The sequence below is a fragment of the Penicillium oxalicum genome, chromosome I (assembly GCF_001723175.1).
Source record: "Penicillium oxalicum strain HP7-1 chromosome I, whole genome shotgun sequence".
In the NCBI taxonomy this organism is placed as follows: Eukaryota; Fungi; Ascomycota; class Eurotiomycetes; order Eurotiales; family Aspergillaceae; genus Penicillium; species Penicillium oxalicum.
The window spans coordinates 5578298-5598054 of record NC_064650.1 but is presented as its reverse complement, the minus strand read 5'-3'; the positions used below and the strand labels follow the sequence as shown (position 1 = coordinate 5598054).

At 50.6% G+C, this 19757-nt stretch overlaps 6 protein-coding genes across 6 annotated transcripts; 3 read left to right on the top strand and 3 right to left on the bottom strand.

Moving 5' to 3' along the window:
- Positions 1-2231: 2231 nt before the first annotated feature.
- On the top strand, positions 2232-3800 carry POX_a01848 (uncharacterized protein; the record flags this gene model as incomplete). Its single annotated transcript, XM_050110772.1, has 1 exon — positions 2232-3800. One exon carries the CDS (start codon positions 2232-2234, stop codon positions 3798-3800), a length of 1569 nt encoding a protein of 522 aa, XP_049974540.1.
- Positions 3801-4684: 884 nt separating this feature from the next.
- On the bottom strand, positions 4685-4897 carry POX_a01847 (uncharacterized protein; the record flags this gene model as incomplete). The annotated part of the gene is made up of 1 exon (XM_050110771.1): positions 4685-4897. One exon carries the CDS (start codon positions 4895-4897, stop codon positions 4685-4687), a length of 213 nt encoding a protein of 70 aa, XP_049974539.1.
- A 329-nt stretch (positions 4898-5226) lies between these two features.
- POX_a01846 (uncharacterized protein) lies at positions 5227-5451 on the bottom strand (the record flags this gene model as incomplete). The annotated part of the gene is made up of 1 exon (XM_050110770.1): positions 5227-5451. One exon carries the CDS (start codon positions 5449-5451, stop codon positions 5227-5229), a length of 225 nt encoding a protein of 74 aa, XP_049974538.1.
- Positions 5452-7557: 2106 nt separating this feature from the next.
- On the top strand, positions 7558-9202 carry POX_a01845 (Endochitinase B1; the record flags this gene model as incomplete). Its single annotated transcript, XM_050110769.1, has 7 exons — positions 7558-7698; positions 7769-8143; positions 8200-8259; positions 8318-8387; positions 8477-8963; positions 9000-9012; positions 9095-9202. 7 exons carry the CDS (start codon positions 7558-7560, stop codon positions 9200-9202), a joined length of 1254 nt encoding a protein of 417 aa, XP_049974537.1.
- A 605-nt stretch (positions 9203-9807) lies between these two features.
- On the bottom strand, positions 9808-15354 carry POX_a01844 (U3 small nucleolar RNA-associated protein 10; the record flags this gene model as incomplete). Its single annotated transcript, XM_050110768.1, has 3 exons — positions 9808-10250; positions 10320-14917; positions 14978-15354. 3 exons carry the CDS (start codon positions 15352-15354, stop codon positions 9808-9810), a joined length of 5418 nt encoding a protein of 1805 aa, XP_049974536.1.
- Positions 15355-15698: 344 nt separating this feature from the next.
- POX_a01843 (uncharacterized protein) lies at positions 15699-19382 on the top strand (the record flags this gene model as incomplete). Its single annotated transcript, XM_050110767.1, has 3 exons — positions 15699-15719; positions 15775-18300; positions 18369-19382. The coding sequence occupies 3 exons, from the start codon at positions 15699-15701 to the stop codon at positions 19380-19382; spliced, it is 3561 nt and encodes a 1186-aa protein (XP_049974535.1).
- Between the last annotated feature and the right edge of the window lie 375 nt (positions 19383-19757).

Genomic DNA, 19757 nt, shown 5'->3' with positions numbered 1-19757 from the left:
ATCTGCCCTACGGGTCTTCATCGTAATTTATCTGTCGGAACAGCGTTGTAGACGCCTCTTAGGTAGTGGCTTGATGTATTGGCAACTCTTGAATTCTACTTGATTCTCATTTCCAAACCGGTCCAACCCTCTTCTTCCCACCAACTCCCATAGCCAACACACGGCAGTCGTCCAGATGTCATACGACAACCGCGATGAAGTTGTCTGCCTGGATAGGTGATTCCTGGTTTCAGTGCCATGTCCGGCAGAGGGCAGATCACCTGATGAATCTCGGGATCCGCAGCAACGCCTCAGGGCCCTGCTATCCGGAAACCGTATTCGCCGAGTCAGACAACCGGCTTTCACGGCCGGGCAATGACGCAAGACCGAATATTCCTGAAGCTGTCGTCCCGTTGGCATCCCGACCAACAGCTCCAGAGCCTCTGTGTTCCCGTACGGCAGGTGTGTGGCGGTTATGGTCGGAAAATTCTGGATCCTCCCGAGTCCGTTTGAGGGCGACAGGTCGGCTAAGACCGTCTAGTTTGTCATTTTCCTCGGAAAAGACCTTGAGCAGGCCCCATTGATGGTGTCATTGTAAAGAGACCGGGGACTCAAAAACCAGCATGAGACCATGTGCAATTGCAAGTAGGAGCCCAAGCAACACCTCTTAGGCTAATATCCGTCAGGTCTCTCGTGCTGACAAACCCATCGATTTGTGCTGCGAGGTAGTGGTAGACTTTTAGGTTTGCACATGCTTTTCCCATGCCAGATCGATGACCCAACTACGGTCATTTCAGACTCCAATGGGCGCTACTTCTGACTCAGAGTGAGCCCTGGCACCTGACGATTGGTTTTTGTGTGAAAGCCCACGGCAGTCCACGACCGAGCGTCTTGCGCCAGAGATTGATGCAAGTGGATCACTCCGTTTGTCGCAAGCCGCAAGTGGAGACGGAGGGCGAAAAGGGCGTGCGCCGTGCATACCCTGTTAAGGCGTGCTCCACTCATCACTTCAGCCTACTCGCTGGCCCAGTCGGTACATTCTTGTGCATTGCGCAGGAGTCTCTCATGTCGGGAGCAAGCAAACCACAGGCCGGGACAGTTCATGTCTTTGTTTTTCTTTTCTTTTCTTTTTTTTTTTTCAGAGGAGATTGTTGATCACGCATGCAGAGGCCACAACACTGGCAGCTTGGCATTTCTCTGGGAATCAATGAAGCGAAGCGGGTGGTCCTTTGGGGAAGGTGGAATCCTTTCAAGTTCCATCTGGACAGACACTTAGACATGCCGTTATGCTTGCGAACTGTTGGATCGGTTAGCCAGGCGGTTCAGTCTTCCTGTTTCTCACAGGAACTTCCTTTCGAGGTACGCGGAGACTGAGTATTGGAGGGCGTGAGGACGCCTTTCACAAGGGCGTGACCAGAGGCGGGCAGCCTCCAATCAGGCCCTTTCTGGCCGATGACTCGGTTGGCCCGACCAGTCCATCTGAACCTTTTCTTGCGGCTTCACCTTCTCCACGATCGCGCTGACGGATCCTCCACACACGAAGAGGGATCCCGTTCCCAACTCTGGTCCGCCCTTGTGCCATATCCGAGCGGGCTGGGCTCTTACTGGAGGTGTAAATTTGTTTGATGACTCACTTTCCAGGCTAACAGGCATCTGGTTTGATTTGTAAAGCCATCTTGACCGTAAGAGACGAACCCCTCAAAGTGACTGATCATCGGTGGGTTCCAGCCTTGCAGCACGACGTACAAAGAGGATGAAAATCCCGCCTCGACTGCACATTCCCAAAGACAAACCACTATTATTCACAAATACTCCTGTTCCTGCTTGATAGGAAAATCATTGATCTAGACAGACGGAGTGTCCCGCGAGCCCCAGTGCGCTTCTAGTCGGCAGACCCACTCTTTACTATACGGCTTTGTTCTCTCAGGCCCTCTTTTTTTTTCTCTCTCTTCTATTTGGCCGGTCAAGAAGTTGGACAAAGGATCGAAATTTCTGTCAAGAGATCTTTGAGTCTGCTCTATTTCATCTTGACATTTTATTTCAACCAGCATTCTGTCCATTCTCACAAGGAGCTCTGCGCAGGTGACGTATCCTCGGCCGCCCTTGTTCCAGGCTCCGCATACTTCGGGACTGGGGGCAAAGATCACAATAGAGCCTGCTACAAAAACAACCTGCTCTGCCGCATCCAAGACTCTTTCTTCGACTGTGGATCTATCTCAACAATTGAGAGCCATCGAAAAGATTCAAGCAAAATGGCTGCGAGATCGGTCGTCAGCCACGGCTCAGAGTCCCTGGATTTCTTCATTCGCCGGTGCCCACCAAAAATCGAGATTGAGCTGTTCGGTCAAAAGCCCGGTCTGGTCACCTCATACACCACCGGTGATCGCATTGAAGGAAATGTGAACATCCGGGTAGACACTGATATTCGCTTTGATGAAGTTGAGATTATCTTTCAAGGTATGCTATCAGTGAAGCAATCTGTCACTGTCTTTGGTATTGGAACTGCGGAGTTGACATTCCCCTCAGGCTCGTCGCATACCATTGTGGAGCGTGCAGCATGCCCAGGGCGGACGGGGTCCCAGCAGATGTTTCTCAAGCTTCGCCAGCCAATTGAGGAGTCTGACTATCCCTGCCCCCGTGTGATGGAAGCCGGCCGGACATATTCATATCCCTTCACCTTTGTGGTGCCCGATCGTTTGCTTCCGCAGGCCTGCACCCACCCGCGCTCCAGTATCCACATCCACAATGCACACACCTCACTACCACCGACCTTGGGAGATCCCATGCTGGCTGGCAATGGCAAGACCCTGCTGGATGACATGGCACCCAGCATGAGTCAGATCTCCTACATCATTCGTGCGGCAGTCCTCAAGAGATCTGCCGGTGATCAAGGCGGATTGAAGACCTTGGCGAACAGGGCCAAGAAAGTTCGAATCATCCCCACCGTGGATGAGGAGCCGCCCATCAATGTGGCCGACCACACTTTGTACACCACTCGAAAGGAAAAGAGTGTCAAGCGCGGGTTTTTGCGAGGCAAGCTCGGCCGACTGGTCGCTTCTGCTTCGCAACCTAGTCCCATTCGGTTGCTCCCTCCTGGCTGTGTCACCGATGAGACGATCAGTACCGCGGCCACGATTCATCTTCGATTTGATCCTGTGGGGAATGAACAGCCACCTCAACTGGGCTCCTTGTCAAGCAAAATTCGAGTGAACACTTTCTTCGGTGCAGGCCCCTGGGAGGATATCCCGACCCAAAGGACCTCCACACTCGCCAGTCAAGTGGGCCAGGGACTCTTTGTGGAGTCTGTCCCCATCTCCAACATGTGCGTTGCCTCTGCGCAGTGGAAAAAGCACTCGTCACAAACCGAGCCCGACCGCCGTCCTTCGATGCAGTCGATGATCTCAGACGATTCACTCGAGTCATCTCCTTCCGGTCCTCACACCACCTATTTCACAACCTCCCTGGTGATTCCCATCAGTCTCCCCACGAAGAAGGCATTTGTGCCTACATTCCACTCCTGCCTCATGTCCCGGATCTATGCGCTTGATCTGTCGTTGACTTACCACACTCCGGGCGCCAACGTCCTCACCCCAACCATTTCACTCCGTCTTCCGATCCAGGTCATCACCCGTCCCAAGAATGCTCTCTCCACCAAGACCGAATCCACCGTTATTGTCACGCCAGAGGAAGTGGATGAGTTTTTCCAGCCTCGTTCGATTGTCCCGCCTCCCGCATCGGTCATTGCTATGAACATGGCTCCGCCAGAGTACTCGGAGGCTCGGGTCATCCAGCGTGCACGAAACGCTCCTACGACATCATGACACCCATCCTCTTTAGTCAACATGATCTCCGCCGTGAGGTCTTGAGACTCGACGTTCCTTTCCCGCTCTGTTTGAAAAAAAAAGGATACCCATGGTTCAAAAGCATGTTTTGGTTTTTCCAACCTTTTGTTCTCCTTTGACATGCGAGGCGTTCCCTCTTGACGAACCGGGTCTACAATAACGACCACTTGAACGCACCTAATTTACCTTGACAAAATACCCCTTTTTCCTTTTGACTGCTCCGCAAGATTTTCAACCCATCAAAGGTATTTTTCGTCTTATGAATGTTTGCTTCTTACTACATTATTGCATGAGCCCCAGATATGCATACTCTTCCCTTTTAGATACCAGAATGAAATTCGATCATTGATAATGGTTTCTCTATCTCTCTCCCATCAATCTAAAAATCGTTTCTCACGGTTAAATTTCAAGCAAGCTTATTCCACCCTCTCACTCCCTTCCCAGACAGTGAGCTCTCTACGATGCTCTGGGGGCTGGGCGAGGTGTGTCTCTCGCCGAGGCGAATATTACCAACAGCCAACTGCAAGTACGCCCCCACATTGGATGAAATGCCCTTAGGTAGGAACAGGAACAAGAATTCAAGGGCATACAAGCGATCATCGAGTCGAGTCTTGATGTAATTGCAAGGCTCAATCGAGTCAATGGACGCCATGGGGATCCATCGGTCCACGGGTGCACTCCACGCGGCGTCGGGAACCTTCCACATCAAAAGAGTGGGTCGCATACTAAAAGGCGGACAATCCTGGAAGTGAAAGAGTGGATTGGGAGAAAGGTAAACTGCATTTCATAATCAACTTTAGTGAAAGTCTCATGCACAAAGATCTAGATTCATCCCCCAGAGCTGGACTGGACTCAGAGACTAGTTAGTTCGTATAGGGTTGTGCTTTGAAATATCTATCAAAGGGTTCAGTCGGGGCTTCATTCAAGATCCATGGTCCTCGGCAACCATATAGATCCATTGGAGTTGGCACTTCAAATGCTGACATCTTGCAGTTGAGGATTTGTTCCATGTGGTTGGTGGACGAATCTGGAGCATCACACTTGCCTGGGTGGCCTCGACAAGACAAGGTCTTCATTCTTTTCTCGCCGTTCAACGGAGATGAAAGACAGCTCTACATTAGTCCCTAGGTCGCAACCTAGATTCTTTCGAAACCAAACTCTTTTTCAATCTGCATCATAATCGCGTCTCTTTAGTATCCAGGTACGACCCGACTCGACATATGGCCTTTATTCCTGTCCTTGAACAGTCACGGTCTGGAGGTAGGATACTACTTACTCGAACCCGATAATAGAGTCGTATAACTTAACTTCACCTCCCTTTGTCATTGACATCTTGGTGCAACGTCGCGGGATCCACGTGGGGTTCTTGCATGGTTCGTGAATCGGCATGATAAGGGCAACTTGTCTAGCTGCGACCTATGTCGTCGTTGGGTTTTCGGTGCAATCTTGATCTGCGACAGGACTTGCTTGACAGGGAATGTCGGCTGAATGAAAAGTGTCCATGCCCCAACTCTTGGAAAGTCCTATACACTACATCGTCTTTTCGGTAGGATGAATCAAATGTCACCTTTCCTCCAGATCCATGGAAACGTCGAGAGAGAGAGCAAGGCGGTATTTGAGTTCGAATCATTTGTACGGATCATCTGACCGACCGTCGAGGGCAGGATATGCGCCGATGTTTGAATGAGCAAGAAAAGGTACTCAATGAAAATAATAATGATAAAAAGTGGGGTAGTTCTGTCAAAATTATTTTGAGACGTTTTAAAAAAAAATTCCCCCAATTTTGTATTTTATTTTTGACACCTGGTGGTTGATTTGGCCCCTTTACAATTAGCGTGACTTGTTCTTGATGGATGACGGGAGTTCTTGCAGATGCTCTGCACTTCTGCAGAGCGATTCTTCTCCAAATACTTGCCCGAGTCATCTGATGTTAAAAAAAGCTACTGACGGACTCTAAGCTCACTGGTCACTTTCACAGCGTTTTCGGACATTGGGAGATACGTGATTGATATTGAATCCGATCAAATGTCGAGATCATTTTGCAGGAAGAAAGAAGACAAGAAATCCAGTAGATCAAGCTCTTGTCTCTGAGCGAGATAATATGAATACATCTCAAACTTCCCTCTTCAAAGAGTAGACGAGCTTTAAACAGAGTTAATGCACGGAAATATTAAGCCTTCTGAGTAAAACAATCGCATATAGTCGTCCACGTAGGCAGAGAGAGACGCTCGGCGCGTAGAGGAAAGCACGTGAGAGCCCCGTGAGCTCCGGAGCACCCAAGAGGGGAAGAGCCTCGAGGATGAAACTTAGCACTTGGACTTAACTTGTGGCGGAGAACCAGGCGCCTGGTGGTGCAACGATCTCATGGCCTCTTCCTCCCCCCCGCCATGCCGCCCCGTTCAGGCACATGGTTTCATATCTTTCGATGATTCTTAGCAGAACATTACCCGAGACACCTCAGATCCGATCTAAGACACCGTTCGGGCACACTAAGTCCAGTCTCGGCGGATCAGACTCCACCGAATAGGCCCCAAACCCCCAACTCGACACTCCCTTCCTCTCTCCCAAGCTCGCGATCAAGGTCGCAACAATGGCTCCATCAAGCATATCATGCTGACACTCGCATCTCCAGTTGCGGCCCCCTCGAAAGTCGAGCCGTGAGGATTCGGGAGGTCAAAAGAGGACCCGACACTCCGTCTTGGGTCGCATAGCACATGCCCCGGTCGCATGGTTAATGAGTGTTACATTTGTAGACCGCGCGGGTGATGCGTTCCTGCAGCTCGCACCGACGAGGGTGGCCTCTAAACAATCTCATTCGTCAAGCTTGCAGCCGAGTGAATAATCCTGAACAATCTCGGCTGTAGCGTTATCGACCCTTTTTTTGGTGGTCAACGCCTCCACTCCCCCCACCCCCACTGTGATCAAGTTACATCGAGACAAGAGACTGGCATTCCGTGAAGATGGGCTTGTCCTCGGTGGGCGACGAAGGAAAGATCGGAGAATGCAACATCCGCGACTGAGATGCCAGGTGAACGGCAGACACATTAGAGTTCACTCAACTTTTTCAGAGTTACCCCTGACAAAGATCGAGCGTGATCTGCCACAGGCTGTCGGCCATCGGCCATGCAGAACACCAAGAGTATCTAGCATCAGCAATGAGTGGGACCGTGCGCATCCTTAACGTCCACGGTCTAGGTCGGCGTCACATTTCGCAAGTTTGGAGCGGTCCCTGGTCTTTTCTTCCTTCCAGCGCTTCGAGTGCATTCACCGGTGACCTTCATCTGTTGCATGGGTCATGACCCGATGGCCCCTTTGCAGCCACCAGAAATGTGACCGTTCCTCGTCGACAGCCTCAGCCACTGAAACGGTGGTGATCGCATTGGCCATGAGCAGACAACGAGTGCCCCCGATCTTCGTTTCGGTTACCGAAATTAGAAAGCTTACATGGGAGCGTGAGCAAGTGGAACCCAACTTGGTATCGTCAACTCGTTGAGCTCATTTCGCAAAATGACCTGGTAGAGAGAGGGTGTCTTTTCTTTGGAGGTGAAGCAGACCACGTTGCTGGCTTGGGTCCGGTGAGCACAAGGGCTGCTATAGAGGTGGTGGATAAAGCGCGAGTGCGAAACATACAAATATACTGGTATTTCCCAACCTGGCTTCCTTTCAATTTCTCCAACACCAGAGTCGCCGGATCGACCAGACATTCCCTCGAGATACTTCCAACCACTCCTTTACCATGCGATTCGTACTTCCTTTCATTCTCGGCCTTGCATGGCTGGTGACAGGTGCTGTCATTCCTTCTCATCACACCAATAGTACCGAGCTCGAAGCTCGTGATTCCGCTGGATATCGCTCTGTTGCATACTTTGTCAACTGGGTGAGTGCCATTTCGTCAGCATCTCCTTTGGTATAGAAGTAGCGAATAACTCATAAAATCTCGATTAAAGGCCATCTACGGTCGAAACTTCAACCCCCAGGATCTTCCTGCCGAGAGACTCACCCACGTTCTCTATGCATTTGCTAATGTCCGCCCTGAAACCGGAGAGGTCTACCTTTCTGACACCTGGGCGGATACTGATAAGCACTATTCGGGCGATTCGTGGAGTGACACCGGAAACAATGTCTACGGATGCGTCAAGCAGCTCTTCCTCCTGAAAAAGCGAAACCGAAAGCTCAAAGTCCTTCTTTCTATCGGCGGTTGGACTTATTCGAGCAACTTCGCCGCGCCCTTGAGCACTGCCTCCGGAAGAGCCACATTTGCCTCTTCTGCCACAAATTTGGTCAAAAACCTTGGCTTCGACGGAGTCGATATTGACTGGGAGGTGTGTACTCGGCTTACTCTTTGGGGAATGATGCAACTAGAAACTGACTGGAACAGTATCCTGCCAACAGCGCCCAAGCAGACGACATGGTCTCTACTTTGCAACAACTGCGCTCGGTAAGAGACCTTCATGCCGATAGGAGTGTATCTGTTCTTGAGCTAATTCATCTATCAGTCTCTGGACACTTACAGCGCGGCGAACGCTAACAACTACCACTTCCAAATCACTGTTGCGTGCCCTGCTGGTGAGTTTCTTCTGGGATGGAGGGAGGAGGACGAAAATCGTCTACGTTCGGCGGCACGATCATTGTACTTTTCGCTGACATCAAGTCAGGCCCATCAAACTACCAGCAGCTTCATTTAGCCCAGATGGATAAATATCTAGACTTCTGGAATCTGATGGCTTACGATTACTCTGGAAGCTGGGATACCATCGCAGGCCATGATGCGAACACCTTCGCTTCGACCAGCAGCCCAGCCAGCACACCCTTCAATACTGACCAGGCAATTAGCTATTATACTGCCAATGGCGTTCCGGCAAATAAAATTGTCATGGGAATGCCACTCTACGGCCGCTCCTTCATGAACACCGATGGGCCGGGAACCGCATACAACGGCGTGGGCAGTGGCAGCTGGGAAAATGGTGTTTGGGACTACAAGGCTCTACCCATGACTGGAGCGAGCGTCAATTTCTTGGAACAGCCCATGGCGAGCTACAGCTACGACTCTGCCAAGCGTATGATGGTCAGCTATGACACTCCTCAGGTGGCCCAGCTCAAGGCGAAGTATATCCAGTCCAAGGGTCTGGGTGGAGGCATGTGGTGAGAGAGCAGCAGCGACAAAACTGGCTCTGACAGTCTGATCACAACGGTATGGACACAACCCTCCATGAACAAGAAATCCGCGGTGGTATCACATCTCTGTTCTTGCAACTAACAAACACACTCCTCAGGTTGTCAATCAGTTCGGCGGAGTCGGAGCGCTGGACCAAAGCCCGAATGAGCTGAGCTATCCCATTTCGTCTTACGACAACTTGAAGGCTGGCTTCCCATCAAACTGAGAACGTTTGAAATTTCGTATCGAATTCGAGGAAGTCTCTCTTTGTCGCGAGCTAACTTGCAACACACCGCAAGCGGTTGATATGATGGTTGACAGTCGCTTCCTATTTTACCGTCACCACCTGCTCCACTCTCTTTGCCTGATATCGAGCTGTCACTACCTGTCTGATTGTTACGAGTCGTGTCACTGTCATTACCTGTCTTGCTGGCAATACCTGCCTCACTGTCACTACCTGTTGTTCCACCGCCATTACCTACTTGTCTCGCATCTACCTTTGACGACGCTGGGAGCTACTCTGCTCTTTAGCAGGACAGCTATATCGTCGAGTCGCTCGCTATTGAATATACCAATATTTTCAAGCAAAACAAGAACATTGAAAGTCCAGTCTTCAAATCTATCTAAAAAATGCGAGGGAGATCGCCCTCCTGGAACTCCCAAGCCCTAGAATCTTCGCACGAAACAAAACAAAGAGGGGAAAAAAGTGAAAGAAAAGTTTTATCATAGAATAGAATTTCCAAGATACCAACCAAGGTGATCTGATCTATTCTACAAACGCCAGAAAATGCCCAATTTTTATACAATGGTTCAATCTCCCAAGGAAGACCCCTATGTCAACATATCATCAAGTCGCTCTCCAAGCACACCCTCAATCTGCTTCACCCACTTGCGCACCTCGCGCTCAACACTCTCATCCTCGTCCTCCATGAGTTCACTGATATAAGGCAGCATCTCGGGGAGTAGGGCGAGCCATTCCTCGCCGAGTTGCTCCGTGAGGGCCTGCTCGGCCTTCAAAGCGGCAAGGCGAGTGAAAGCATTATCGCCACCAGACGATCGGGAGGTGGAGGCCGTAGAAGGACGAAGATACTTCATCAGGGCCATGTTGAGCTCTTTGTAGTTGTCCGTTGAGTCGGCGGCAACAGCCAACTCTGTGATAGCGGGAACAACCTCTTCGGCAACGAGAGCTGCAGTCTTGGATGTGGTGGCGTGTGTAAGTTGTGAAATAAGAGGTCCAGAAATACTGGCCAGGTGTGATGGAGATTGCCAGAATTCTGGAAGAATGTTAGAATGCCAATCATTTTCTTGTTTGCTCGAGAAATACCGGAAAAAGAAAGACTTACCATCTTGGTCATGCTCGAAAGAATTGCGCAGTGTCCGCAAAGCAGCCAGCCAAAGGGCCTTGGTGGCCTTGGCAGGCCCGGCCTTGCCCAGGACCTCGACAACGTTCTCCAAAATATAATTGGAGTAGCCAGTGACAATGGACTGTAGAGTGCCAAAGAAGACCTGGAGGAAGCCATAGAACGTAGTGAGTCGAGAGATTTGGCCCTGCTCATCCTTCTTGGACACGCCAGACGTGGCCCACTCAACGAGCTTGATAAACAGTGGACGGAATGTGCTGTCGTTGAGCTTGTAGATCATCTTGATAGTGACGTCGTTGAGGGCCGTCTCGGCCTCATCAAGATCAGAGGCATCGAAATCGGATGCATCACCAAGGCTGACCTGCTCGCGACGCAAGTCGAAAGCGTCAAAGAGGATCTTGGACAGAAGATTCACATTCTTGGCGACTGCCGACTTGGGGTTCTTTTCGATCGCAAGCGAAAGCACTTCAAGAATCTCGTTGACGGCAATGGGGCCAGTCTCAACAGCATGGTGCCAGTTGCGAGAAATTGCCCCGAGACTGGTCGACAGGTCCATCTTGCGTGATGCCAGAAGCCGCAGAGTCTCCATTCGAGTCTCATCGGAGGTGTCCTCAAGATCTGCCTCGGAAGATTTGAAAGCGAGGCGGAGAATCTGGTCGAGATGGGACGGTGAGAGCATGAACGGGATATTGACGAGCAGTGCGGAGAACAGAGAGAATACAGCGTCATGTAGACGGGAGTTCTCGTTGTTGGGAGCCAGACTCGATTCCAGAAGTTCCAGAGAACGCTTCATTGCGTCAGGAAGAGCTGGAATCATAGCCTCACCAAGTACCTCTGCCATGGAAGCAAGGCACAGAACACCCATGATGCGAATGCGCTCATCATCTTGACCGATGCAGGACGAGCTTGCAACAACCTGAGCAGCTGGGATAACCTTCGAGGGGTCTTTCCGACCATATTTCTCAGTAATACGGTCGATACAAGCAACAGCAGCGTGTTTGAGGAGCTTGTCAGGCGAGGACTGGACGATGGTAACCAGCGTGGGCAAAAAGTCAAGCACACGGATTTGAGACTCGTTGTCTCGCTCGGGATTCTGACGAAGACGGGTTTCGAGCAATCGAAGGACCTTGCGTCGAAGGTCATCGTTGGGTCCTTGAAGAAGCACCTCAATGGTGTCAAGGAAGTCCACAAGCGACAATGTACCGAACAGAGATCCCAGGACTTCACCACAGGCGTGGCTGACGGGCTTCATGCTTTGCACCAGTTCCCCGAGTCCAAGAACTTGTTCCAACACCCGAGAGAAACAAGCTCGGACCTGATCGGCCACCTCATTCTCGGTCTCAAATGCAGCTTCCAGCTTTGCCTTTAAGGTAGAATGCTTGAGCAAGTGAGCAAGATCTCGGAGTAGATCAACCGCCACCTTCTGTGGCTCACGGCCATCGTCACTTCCAATGCCGAGAAGAACCTTGGAAATCCCTGGCTTTGGCTTCAAGGAATCAATGACCAAATTGAGATACTTGCTGTAAGTAGTAAGCTCAACGACAGGTGTTGTGTCCGAGGCCACACCGGTCATCAGGGTGAGAACATCCTTATCAAGGGCGTAGCGGTTGGCCAGCATTGCCAACACAGCGAACAAGAAGTCTTGCGTGCCAAGCTTAGTAATCAGAGCATGGAAGAGCCGCAGTCGGCGGTGGGAAGGGATATGTTCGAAGGCAGCTGTGAAGCTGAGCAAAAGCTCAGAGGTACCTGAGACGATATCACGCTTCTGGTTGCGAAGAGACTGAATGAGAGCCGGAACAACCTGATCAATAGTCTGGTCAATGACGGCGACGGAGTAGTCGTCATCTTTGCGCAGAACGCTTGAGCCCATAAATGTGAATATAGGCATCACGCTGTGGAGGACGAGCTCGGGGGCGATGACTGAAAGACCCGCCACAAGCAAGAGAGCGGCGTTCTGAACCTGTGGACTGTCCGTGGTTCGGACGCAGTCAACAACAAGATCGGCACGAATGGTAGAAGTGTCGAACAAAGGCTTTGAGGATGCCTTGGAGTTGTTGACAATAGCCAAGAGACTGCCTAGCGTCAAACTCAAAAGGTAGCTCATGCCGGATTGAATCTGCGATTTGAAATGGTGCAATGCCGCCAACGTTTGAAATAGACCATCCGCCAGTTCAGGATGAGAGCCAGGATTCGAGTTGTCAATCACCTCAAGAATAAAAGTCATCTTATCCATAAGTTTGCTAAGCTCTGCTTCATCCTTAACGGTCATAGCAACCATGTTTGTTTGGCTTGTTCGTCGCCGTTTCGGCGCGGGGCCCATACTTTCGATATCAGTCAACGAGGCAGGAATCTTGCGCACAAAGTTGACCAGAATTGTCCCAGACAACTCCACGGCGCGCAGGATATCACGGCAGTAATCAGCCAGTGTAGACTCGACGGCGGCCGCTCCGAGTGCGATATCTAGGAGTTTTTGTGAGGCTGTCAATTGACTCTGCTCAGTCGTCTTTGACCAGATTTCTTTCATTCGTTCAAACACCGCACTGATGAAAGAGGCTCTGAGAGAGCTCGAACGCGGGGCCACGCAAGAGAGAAGCATGTCAAATGGATTATCATCACGAGGGCCAACAATGGCTACCACTTCTCGCTCGCAGTCAACGGTTGAAAGGCGCTCTTTCTGGCAAAGGTCATCGACCTCCGACTGACTGAAGTTTCGCCACTGTTCAAGTAACGGCGAAAGTTCCTTGGCGTGACTGGTTCCTGGAACCTTCTTGACATTATTGAGGATGCGCAAAAGGGTGAACTTGGGCGCCAGAATCGGCATGTGGGTGACATGCGAACAAAGGAAGGTAAAAAGACTAGTCCGCAGTGATTTCTTGAGTTCCTGAGCTCCGGAGTTCTCCGAAAGAGATACTCCACGAAGGGTGGCATCAATGACCTTCATAATATACATCGAGTCAAGAGTATACTCCTCGAGGAAAGGAAGGATGGCAGACTCGAGCACTTTTTGCACGTCGGATGGAGCAAGCCATTGTACGCCTGCAGATGTCTTTGGACTCCCGTAGATGGAGGACGAACCCCACGGGCGAACCGCATCAAGCTTGTGGTTTGTTTTGTAGAAAGAGCACATGCGAGCCATGACTCCGGCAGTCTCACGACGGATGCGCTCTGAGGGATCTGCCAGACCAACAACCAATGATGGCAGCAGCGCCTGGGGATCGAAATCGTTCGCAGGAGATGAAAGAACGGATGACAAGACATCAAGTGCCGCAACCTTGGTCCCGATAGGGTAAGGGCCGGAAAAGACGCGGACGAAGAAAGAAATGAATTGAGGTTCCTTGGTGGCGTGTTTCTTGCCAAGAATTGGTAAACTGGTGAATTGTTCGGTCTTCACGTCGGAATCGACCGCCAACGCAAAGACTTGAACGAGGTTGTCAAACTCAGGAATAGAGGACTTGCCAAGGAAGGACGATGGATACAATGTCTCGTTTTTCAATGAATCCAACGCGGGGGAGAACTTTTCCAACGTATGTTCCACATCTTCCATGTCCACATCCTCGATGGCAGCTGCTGGGACCGGTGTGTCGACGACTGTTTGCAAGTTGTGCTCAATCGCGTTGACATTCAAGGATGACTCTGCAAGCACCCTCTTGAATTCTGGCTGCAATGAAGTCGATTGGCTGAAATCCTGAACAATTTCTGCAAGCCGGGTTTGTATCTCAAGAGACATTCCGCGCGTGTCGTCAGAGTCGCTGGCTGCTTTCAGCACAATAGCCATGGCCGCTCTCAGATCTTCAGCTTCGAGTATGCTACTCTCGATAATTGAAGACAAGAGAGAAAGTCGTGTGACATCTTTCTGCTTATCGAGATTGCTGACGCATCCTGTGACGAGTCCCAGCAGTAGCTTGGACGTCGGGCACTGAGTAGAAGTCTCAGACAACTGCTTCAGTGGCTGTTCGAGGCGTAATACAGCTTTGAAGACTTTCCTTGGCAAAGTGGCGGACGCCTTTTGCCCTGCAAGTATTGACAGACAGATCATTGCAGAGCTCAATGTTTCCTCAGACCATGAGCTAACAACACTTTCCATCAGACCATCCAAAACAGAATCCGTCAGCGATGCTTTTTGGGCCAGAACAACTGAAATCATGTAGCAGCTGACAATCAGCTCCGAGACTTGCTTGAGCGAGAATGCGCGGCTCAGAAGAGGTAGTACGCGGATCAGAATGTCTTCATGCTTTTGCTTTTCAGCTTCTCGCCGACCTGCACGAGCACTGTCGAGCATACCAGCTACAGCCTCGGTGACGACGCTGGCCCAAAAAGAGAGCAATGCGTGGCTTTGCGCATTCTGCTGACAGGCCTTTAGGACATATTCGTTTAATGCAGCAAAGAATGCCTTGTTCGTAGTAGCACTGTGAACGATCGGATGCCGTGGCGGATTAATGAGGCCTGTCTTATATGGGTAAAGCACTTTGAATGTTGGCGTCAGATCATTCGGGAGGATGGAGAGAAGGTTCAGGAATAGAGGGGTCGTATGGTAAGGAAGGAATGTGAGTAGGATGCACGCCGTGTTGTACTCGTGAACACTAATGAGAACAGTTAGTACAGGAAAGGACCTCTGTCAAAGCAGATACACATCGACGCACCGAAAACGTCGGACAAGCCAGTCCACTGCTTTAACCGCAGGGCTTAGTTGAAGCCGCCCTCCTACCAAAGCCAGGAAAGATTCAATGACAGCATCGAGCTCTTGGTTTTGAGAGCTATTGAGCTCTGTGCGGTCCTCCGCCTTGCTTTGCTCACTGAAAATGGATCGCTCAAACTCTTCGAAACGGCTATCGAGCGAACAAAGTTCCAAGAATCCATCATGGCAAATGTCGTAGATTGTATCAAAGTCTTGTGTAGAAGCGACCTTGCGGTCAAAGATCAGCGACTGCGAATGCGAGATGCGCTGCTTCTTGAGATCGAGCTGGTGTGTCGATTTGGCCGCAATCTGCGACAACTGAGCCGCAAGAGAGGTCGCCATGATTGTGAAGGAAGCTCAGGAAAGATAGGTTTTACTGCAAATCACAATGAGCCATCTCCCTCCTATCCAGAATGGTGACCGCTGCTTTTTCAATGAAGCGCGTGAATTTTTGATCCGATGTTGTACAGTCAACTTTTTTTTCTGTCGGCGGCTGCATCCACCGCCTGCTGTTTTTGAAAAATGTCCGTTCTCCGCCGAGCCCCATACCTGACGTTTACCGCTTTCTGGATTAACCCCATCTTTCTGCCACTTTATGTCACATTCATCTCTTGGCTTTCACCGCCGGATCATCTTTACTCCGTTATCATCGCTCCAGCTCATGCGCAGGGTAGCAACCTTGAATAATGGACTGGTCCGAGTCAAAGGTAAGTATTTCTTCCTCGCCGAATGTTTTCTGAGCTGTCTCTAACCGCGCCTCAGGACAAAAAGTCTGTCCCGAAGTTTGGTAGCTTCAAGCTACCTGTAGATGCCCCTGAGGCTGCTCGAGATAGTGAAACCTCAGGTGTCAGTAGCTCGAAGCACCGCTCTCATCGCCATCGGTCCCGGTCTCCTCATGAGCAGCGAAAAAGCTGGCGTCAGCATGATTCCGTTGAAAGCCCTCGCTCCCAGTCATCCGAACGCCGCCATCGCTTTTCCCATCGGGATGGTAGAGCAACCCGTGATCTCGGTGTGAAACCGAGGCGCGTATTGCCCAGCAAACCCATATTCAATGAAGAACGGACTACATTTGACACCAGCAATCCTCGACCTTTCAGCCCCGATAATTCACCTTCATCACTAAGCGACAATATCATTTATGACTCCAAGGGTGACCGTTCAGTGCTCAAATACGGCACTGCTCATCGCTATGACATTCCCTCCTACACAAGGGTCGGCTCCGGCCAGGTCATGGGTCTGCCCGCATATTTGATTATCGAACGGGACATACAGGACAAAGACATCATTGTGCTTCGTGACAAACGCCACAGGTACGAAGATAAGAAAGCCCCAGGAACTTTTTCACAACACTTGAAGCGTGTCTCAGACATATATCGCTTTCGAGATGAACCCGTGTTCGCCTCAGATGAGAGCTTGAGTCACGATTTCCTGAGCCTTGGTCCTTGGGTAAATACAGATTATGAGAAAGGTGAAGTGTCGAAGAATGACAACAGCGAATCTCTTTCCGACGATGATCGCCAGGCGTATCGGTCTATTCTTGGCAAGGCCAAATATGAGAAGAAAGTACCGGAGGGGATGGAATACGTCAGTACTCAGGACAGCCAGCCCGGAAACCTTCATGTAGCCGTCGATGCGCGGCGTCGATCTCAGCACGCAGAATTGCGGCGCGTTGTCGATTCGCATCCGACAGACATTGCGGCATGGCTCAATCTTGTCAGGCTGCAGACAATTCTCCATGGCCCCGAAGACGAATCGCGCTCATTGACGCCCGCCGAAGAAAAAGCTGTCGCTGATGTGAAACTTGGCTTGCTTGAAGAGGCGCTAAAAAGGTCGGGTCGTGCTGTGGGAAGAGACTTGTTGTTGATGGAACGTTTGAAAGAAGGTGGCAAGCTTTGGGATCGCAAGAAACTCTTGCAAGAATGGAAAGATACTGTACGAAAGCTTCCCAACTCTACTGATCTCTTACTGGGCTACCTCAACTTTCGCCAACGTGATTCCAGCGAGTTTTCATTGGACGAACACAAGTTTTTGGTCATCAGCTTCATGAAGCAGGCGGCTTCAGAGTTAGACTCGTTCCATCAGAACCAAGTCCAATGCTATCTTCTCTTGCGCCTGTCTCTTTTACTTATTGAAGCTGGCTATTCAGAGCTTGCCTCTGGACTGTGGCAGGCAGCCCTTGAGTTCGTCTTTTTTGCACCCCCGACACTCGACAAGGCGGCACAAGGCACAGCGCTGGATGCCTTTTGTCACTTCTGGGATTCGGAAGTTGCGCGTCTGGGTGAAGGCAAAGAATCTTGTTGGGAGACGGGAAAGCAAATTCGTCTCGATCCAGTCTGCGTGGAATTTGACACAGGCACGGAAAGCTCCTCTCTTTTCGAATCTTGGGTCAAAACCGAGCGCAAAGTCGCCCACGCTTTAAATATGCCTGCTCGAAGTGTGGATGACTTCGGGGTCACAGTCGACACCACATTTTCCGTTGTCTTATCTTCTGACATACGTGAAGTTTTGCCCTTCGTATCCCGTGTTGATGATCCGACCTTGCTCATCAATGCCTTCTTGTGTTTTTGTCGCCTGCCTCACCTTACAGTCACCGGTAACTACCGTACAACCCGATCATGGTGTGGTGACAGTTTCCTATCAAATACGCTGGAAGATTTTGTTGAGGCCGACTTCCTCAACTGGGCGATGGACTTGGCCAACGGGGCGGCTCATCATCGTTCGCCGCTGTTGTTCCCAATCATCGACTTTATCCACACGCCCGACACCCTTTTCGCTCCGCCAAATTGGTTCTACTCCATGCGACCTTGGATCAACGCCAGGGATGACACATTTCGCTTGAGGCAGGGCTGGGTGCGCCAAACTTTGCGCAAGTTAGTGGAGAAGTTTGATCAAAACTGCGACTTAGCCGAATATGCGCTTGCACTTGAGTTTGTTTGCGACAAGGAAACAGCTAATAAGTATGCAAAGCGTCTGTTACGAAGTCGCCCTTCGAGTCTTCGTCTCTACAATGCGTTTGCTCTGATGCAATGGCGATCGGGCTCACAGGACCGCGCCCTTGTCACATGGTCGTCGGCTATCAAGGAACGCAAGTCTTTTGCGGATGTGGAGCAGTTCGATTGCGTGCTTCTGTGGAATGCATGGATATGGGAGCTACTTGACCAAGGCGATCTGGCAAGGCCGTCCTATTTGCTCAATGCCATGGCTCAAGATGAAATTGATATGGCAGTGTACAGCGCAACCACCGACTTCGTTGAGTACAAGGCGTTGGAAAAGCTGAAACAAGAAAGGGTAAGTTTGCCTATCACGGGCGATCTTCCGCTGTTTTCTTGCTTCTCCGTACTAAAAGAATCCGTTAGTTCTGTCATCAATTTTGTCAAGACGCCTTGGCGCAACGGCACACAAGAGCATTCGTAGCCTCTGCCGACTGTCTGGCCCTGAGTCGATACCTATCGGAGAAGTCTTTGGAGCCGGCACTTGCAGTCTACAAGTGGGCTATGTTGCAGGCTAGCAATAACGCTCGATTAGGCGAGTCAGATTTCAAGGCGTTCACTCTCGAACTGTTGCACCAGTCCCGGGCCAAACTCGTGTTCTTCCATACGAATCGGAAAGGGTGTCACATGAACGTGCATCAATTGCAATCGATATTGAAGGAGAGCGTGGTCGCCTTTCCGCATAACACCATCTTCCTGTCATTATTTGTGTGGAACGAATCTCGTCTCCCGATCACCCATCGAGTCCCCGACCCGATAGGATTTGTGAAAGCTGGCTCTGAGGAGCGCCACCTTCGCGAAGCTCTCTCCGATTCGCCACCCGCCATCCTGCAGAGGACAAATGTGACTCTTCACTTGCTATCGGTTTACTCAGCACTGTGGCGCTTCAAATCTCTGAATGGCTCCGTCCACGCTGTCCGGGCAGCGTTTGAAAAAGCTTTATGGGATCACACGAGCCCGATACACTACCGTCAAGGCCATCGAGATTTATCCGGCTTGGCTGATGAAAACGATGGACGTGCAAATATCACCTTATGGAAGCTTTACCTCTTATTCGAGCTTGAGGGTCCAAAGGACACCAAGGCCGCCAAGGACGTGCTCTACCGGGCCATTCGCGCTTGTCCCTGGTCCAAAGAACTGGTACTGCTTGGTATGGAGCGCCTCGGGAATACTTCTGTATCCAACGCGGACAGTCTGCACTTCAATGATATGCGCGAGCTGTATAACCTTTTGGTTGAAAAGCAGCTGCGCATCAGGAATGATATTTCTGCGGATTTGGCCGAATGGGATGATCAGAGTGCAAGGGCCAAGCGTGAGGCCAACGCATGGTTCGATGCGGTGGTGGAAGAGTTGGGTGGTATTGAAGCTGGGGCGAAATAGACAACCGACAAAGATGAGATTTCAAAATTTGACTCGATGCGGTTCATGGCCAATGACAGGGCCTGGTGGTAATCCAATCCGTATAACAATACAATTGAATTATCTTAATGTGTGCAAAAATTCTTCCTCAAAACAAGAGATAGTACCATGTTCATCAGTTATATTACAGACCCCATCTGATCATCCGAAATAGCCGCAGATTCGGAAAAAACACGAGAGGGAATCGAGGCCCTCCCATATTGAATCGGGCCAAGGCAGGAGAACGCAGATGGCAAAAGACAGAAATTCGTCACTCATAAAGTCATTCACGATGTGGGAGAACAACATCGTAGGAGAAAACAAAAGCGAGATGAAAAAAGAAGAAGGAGAAATCAA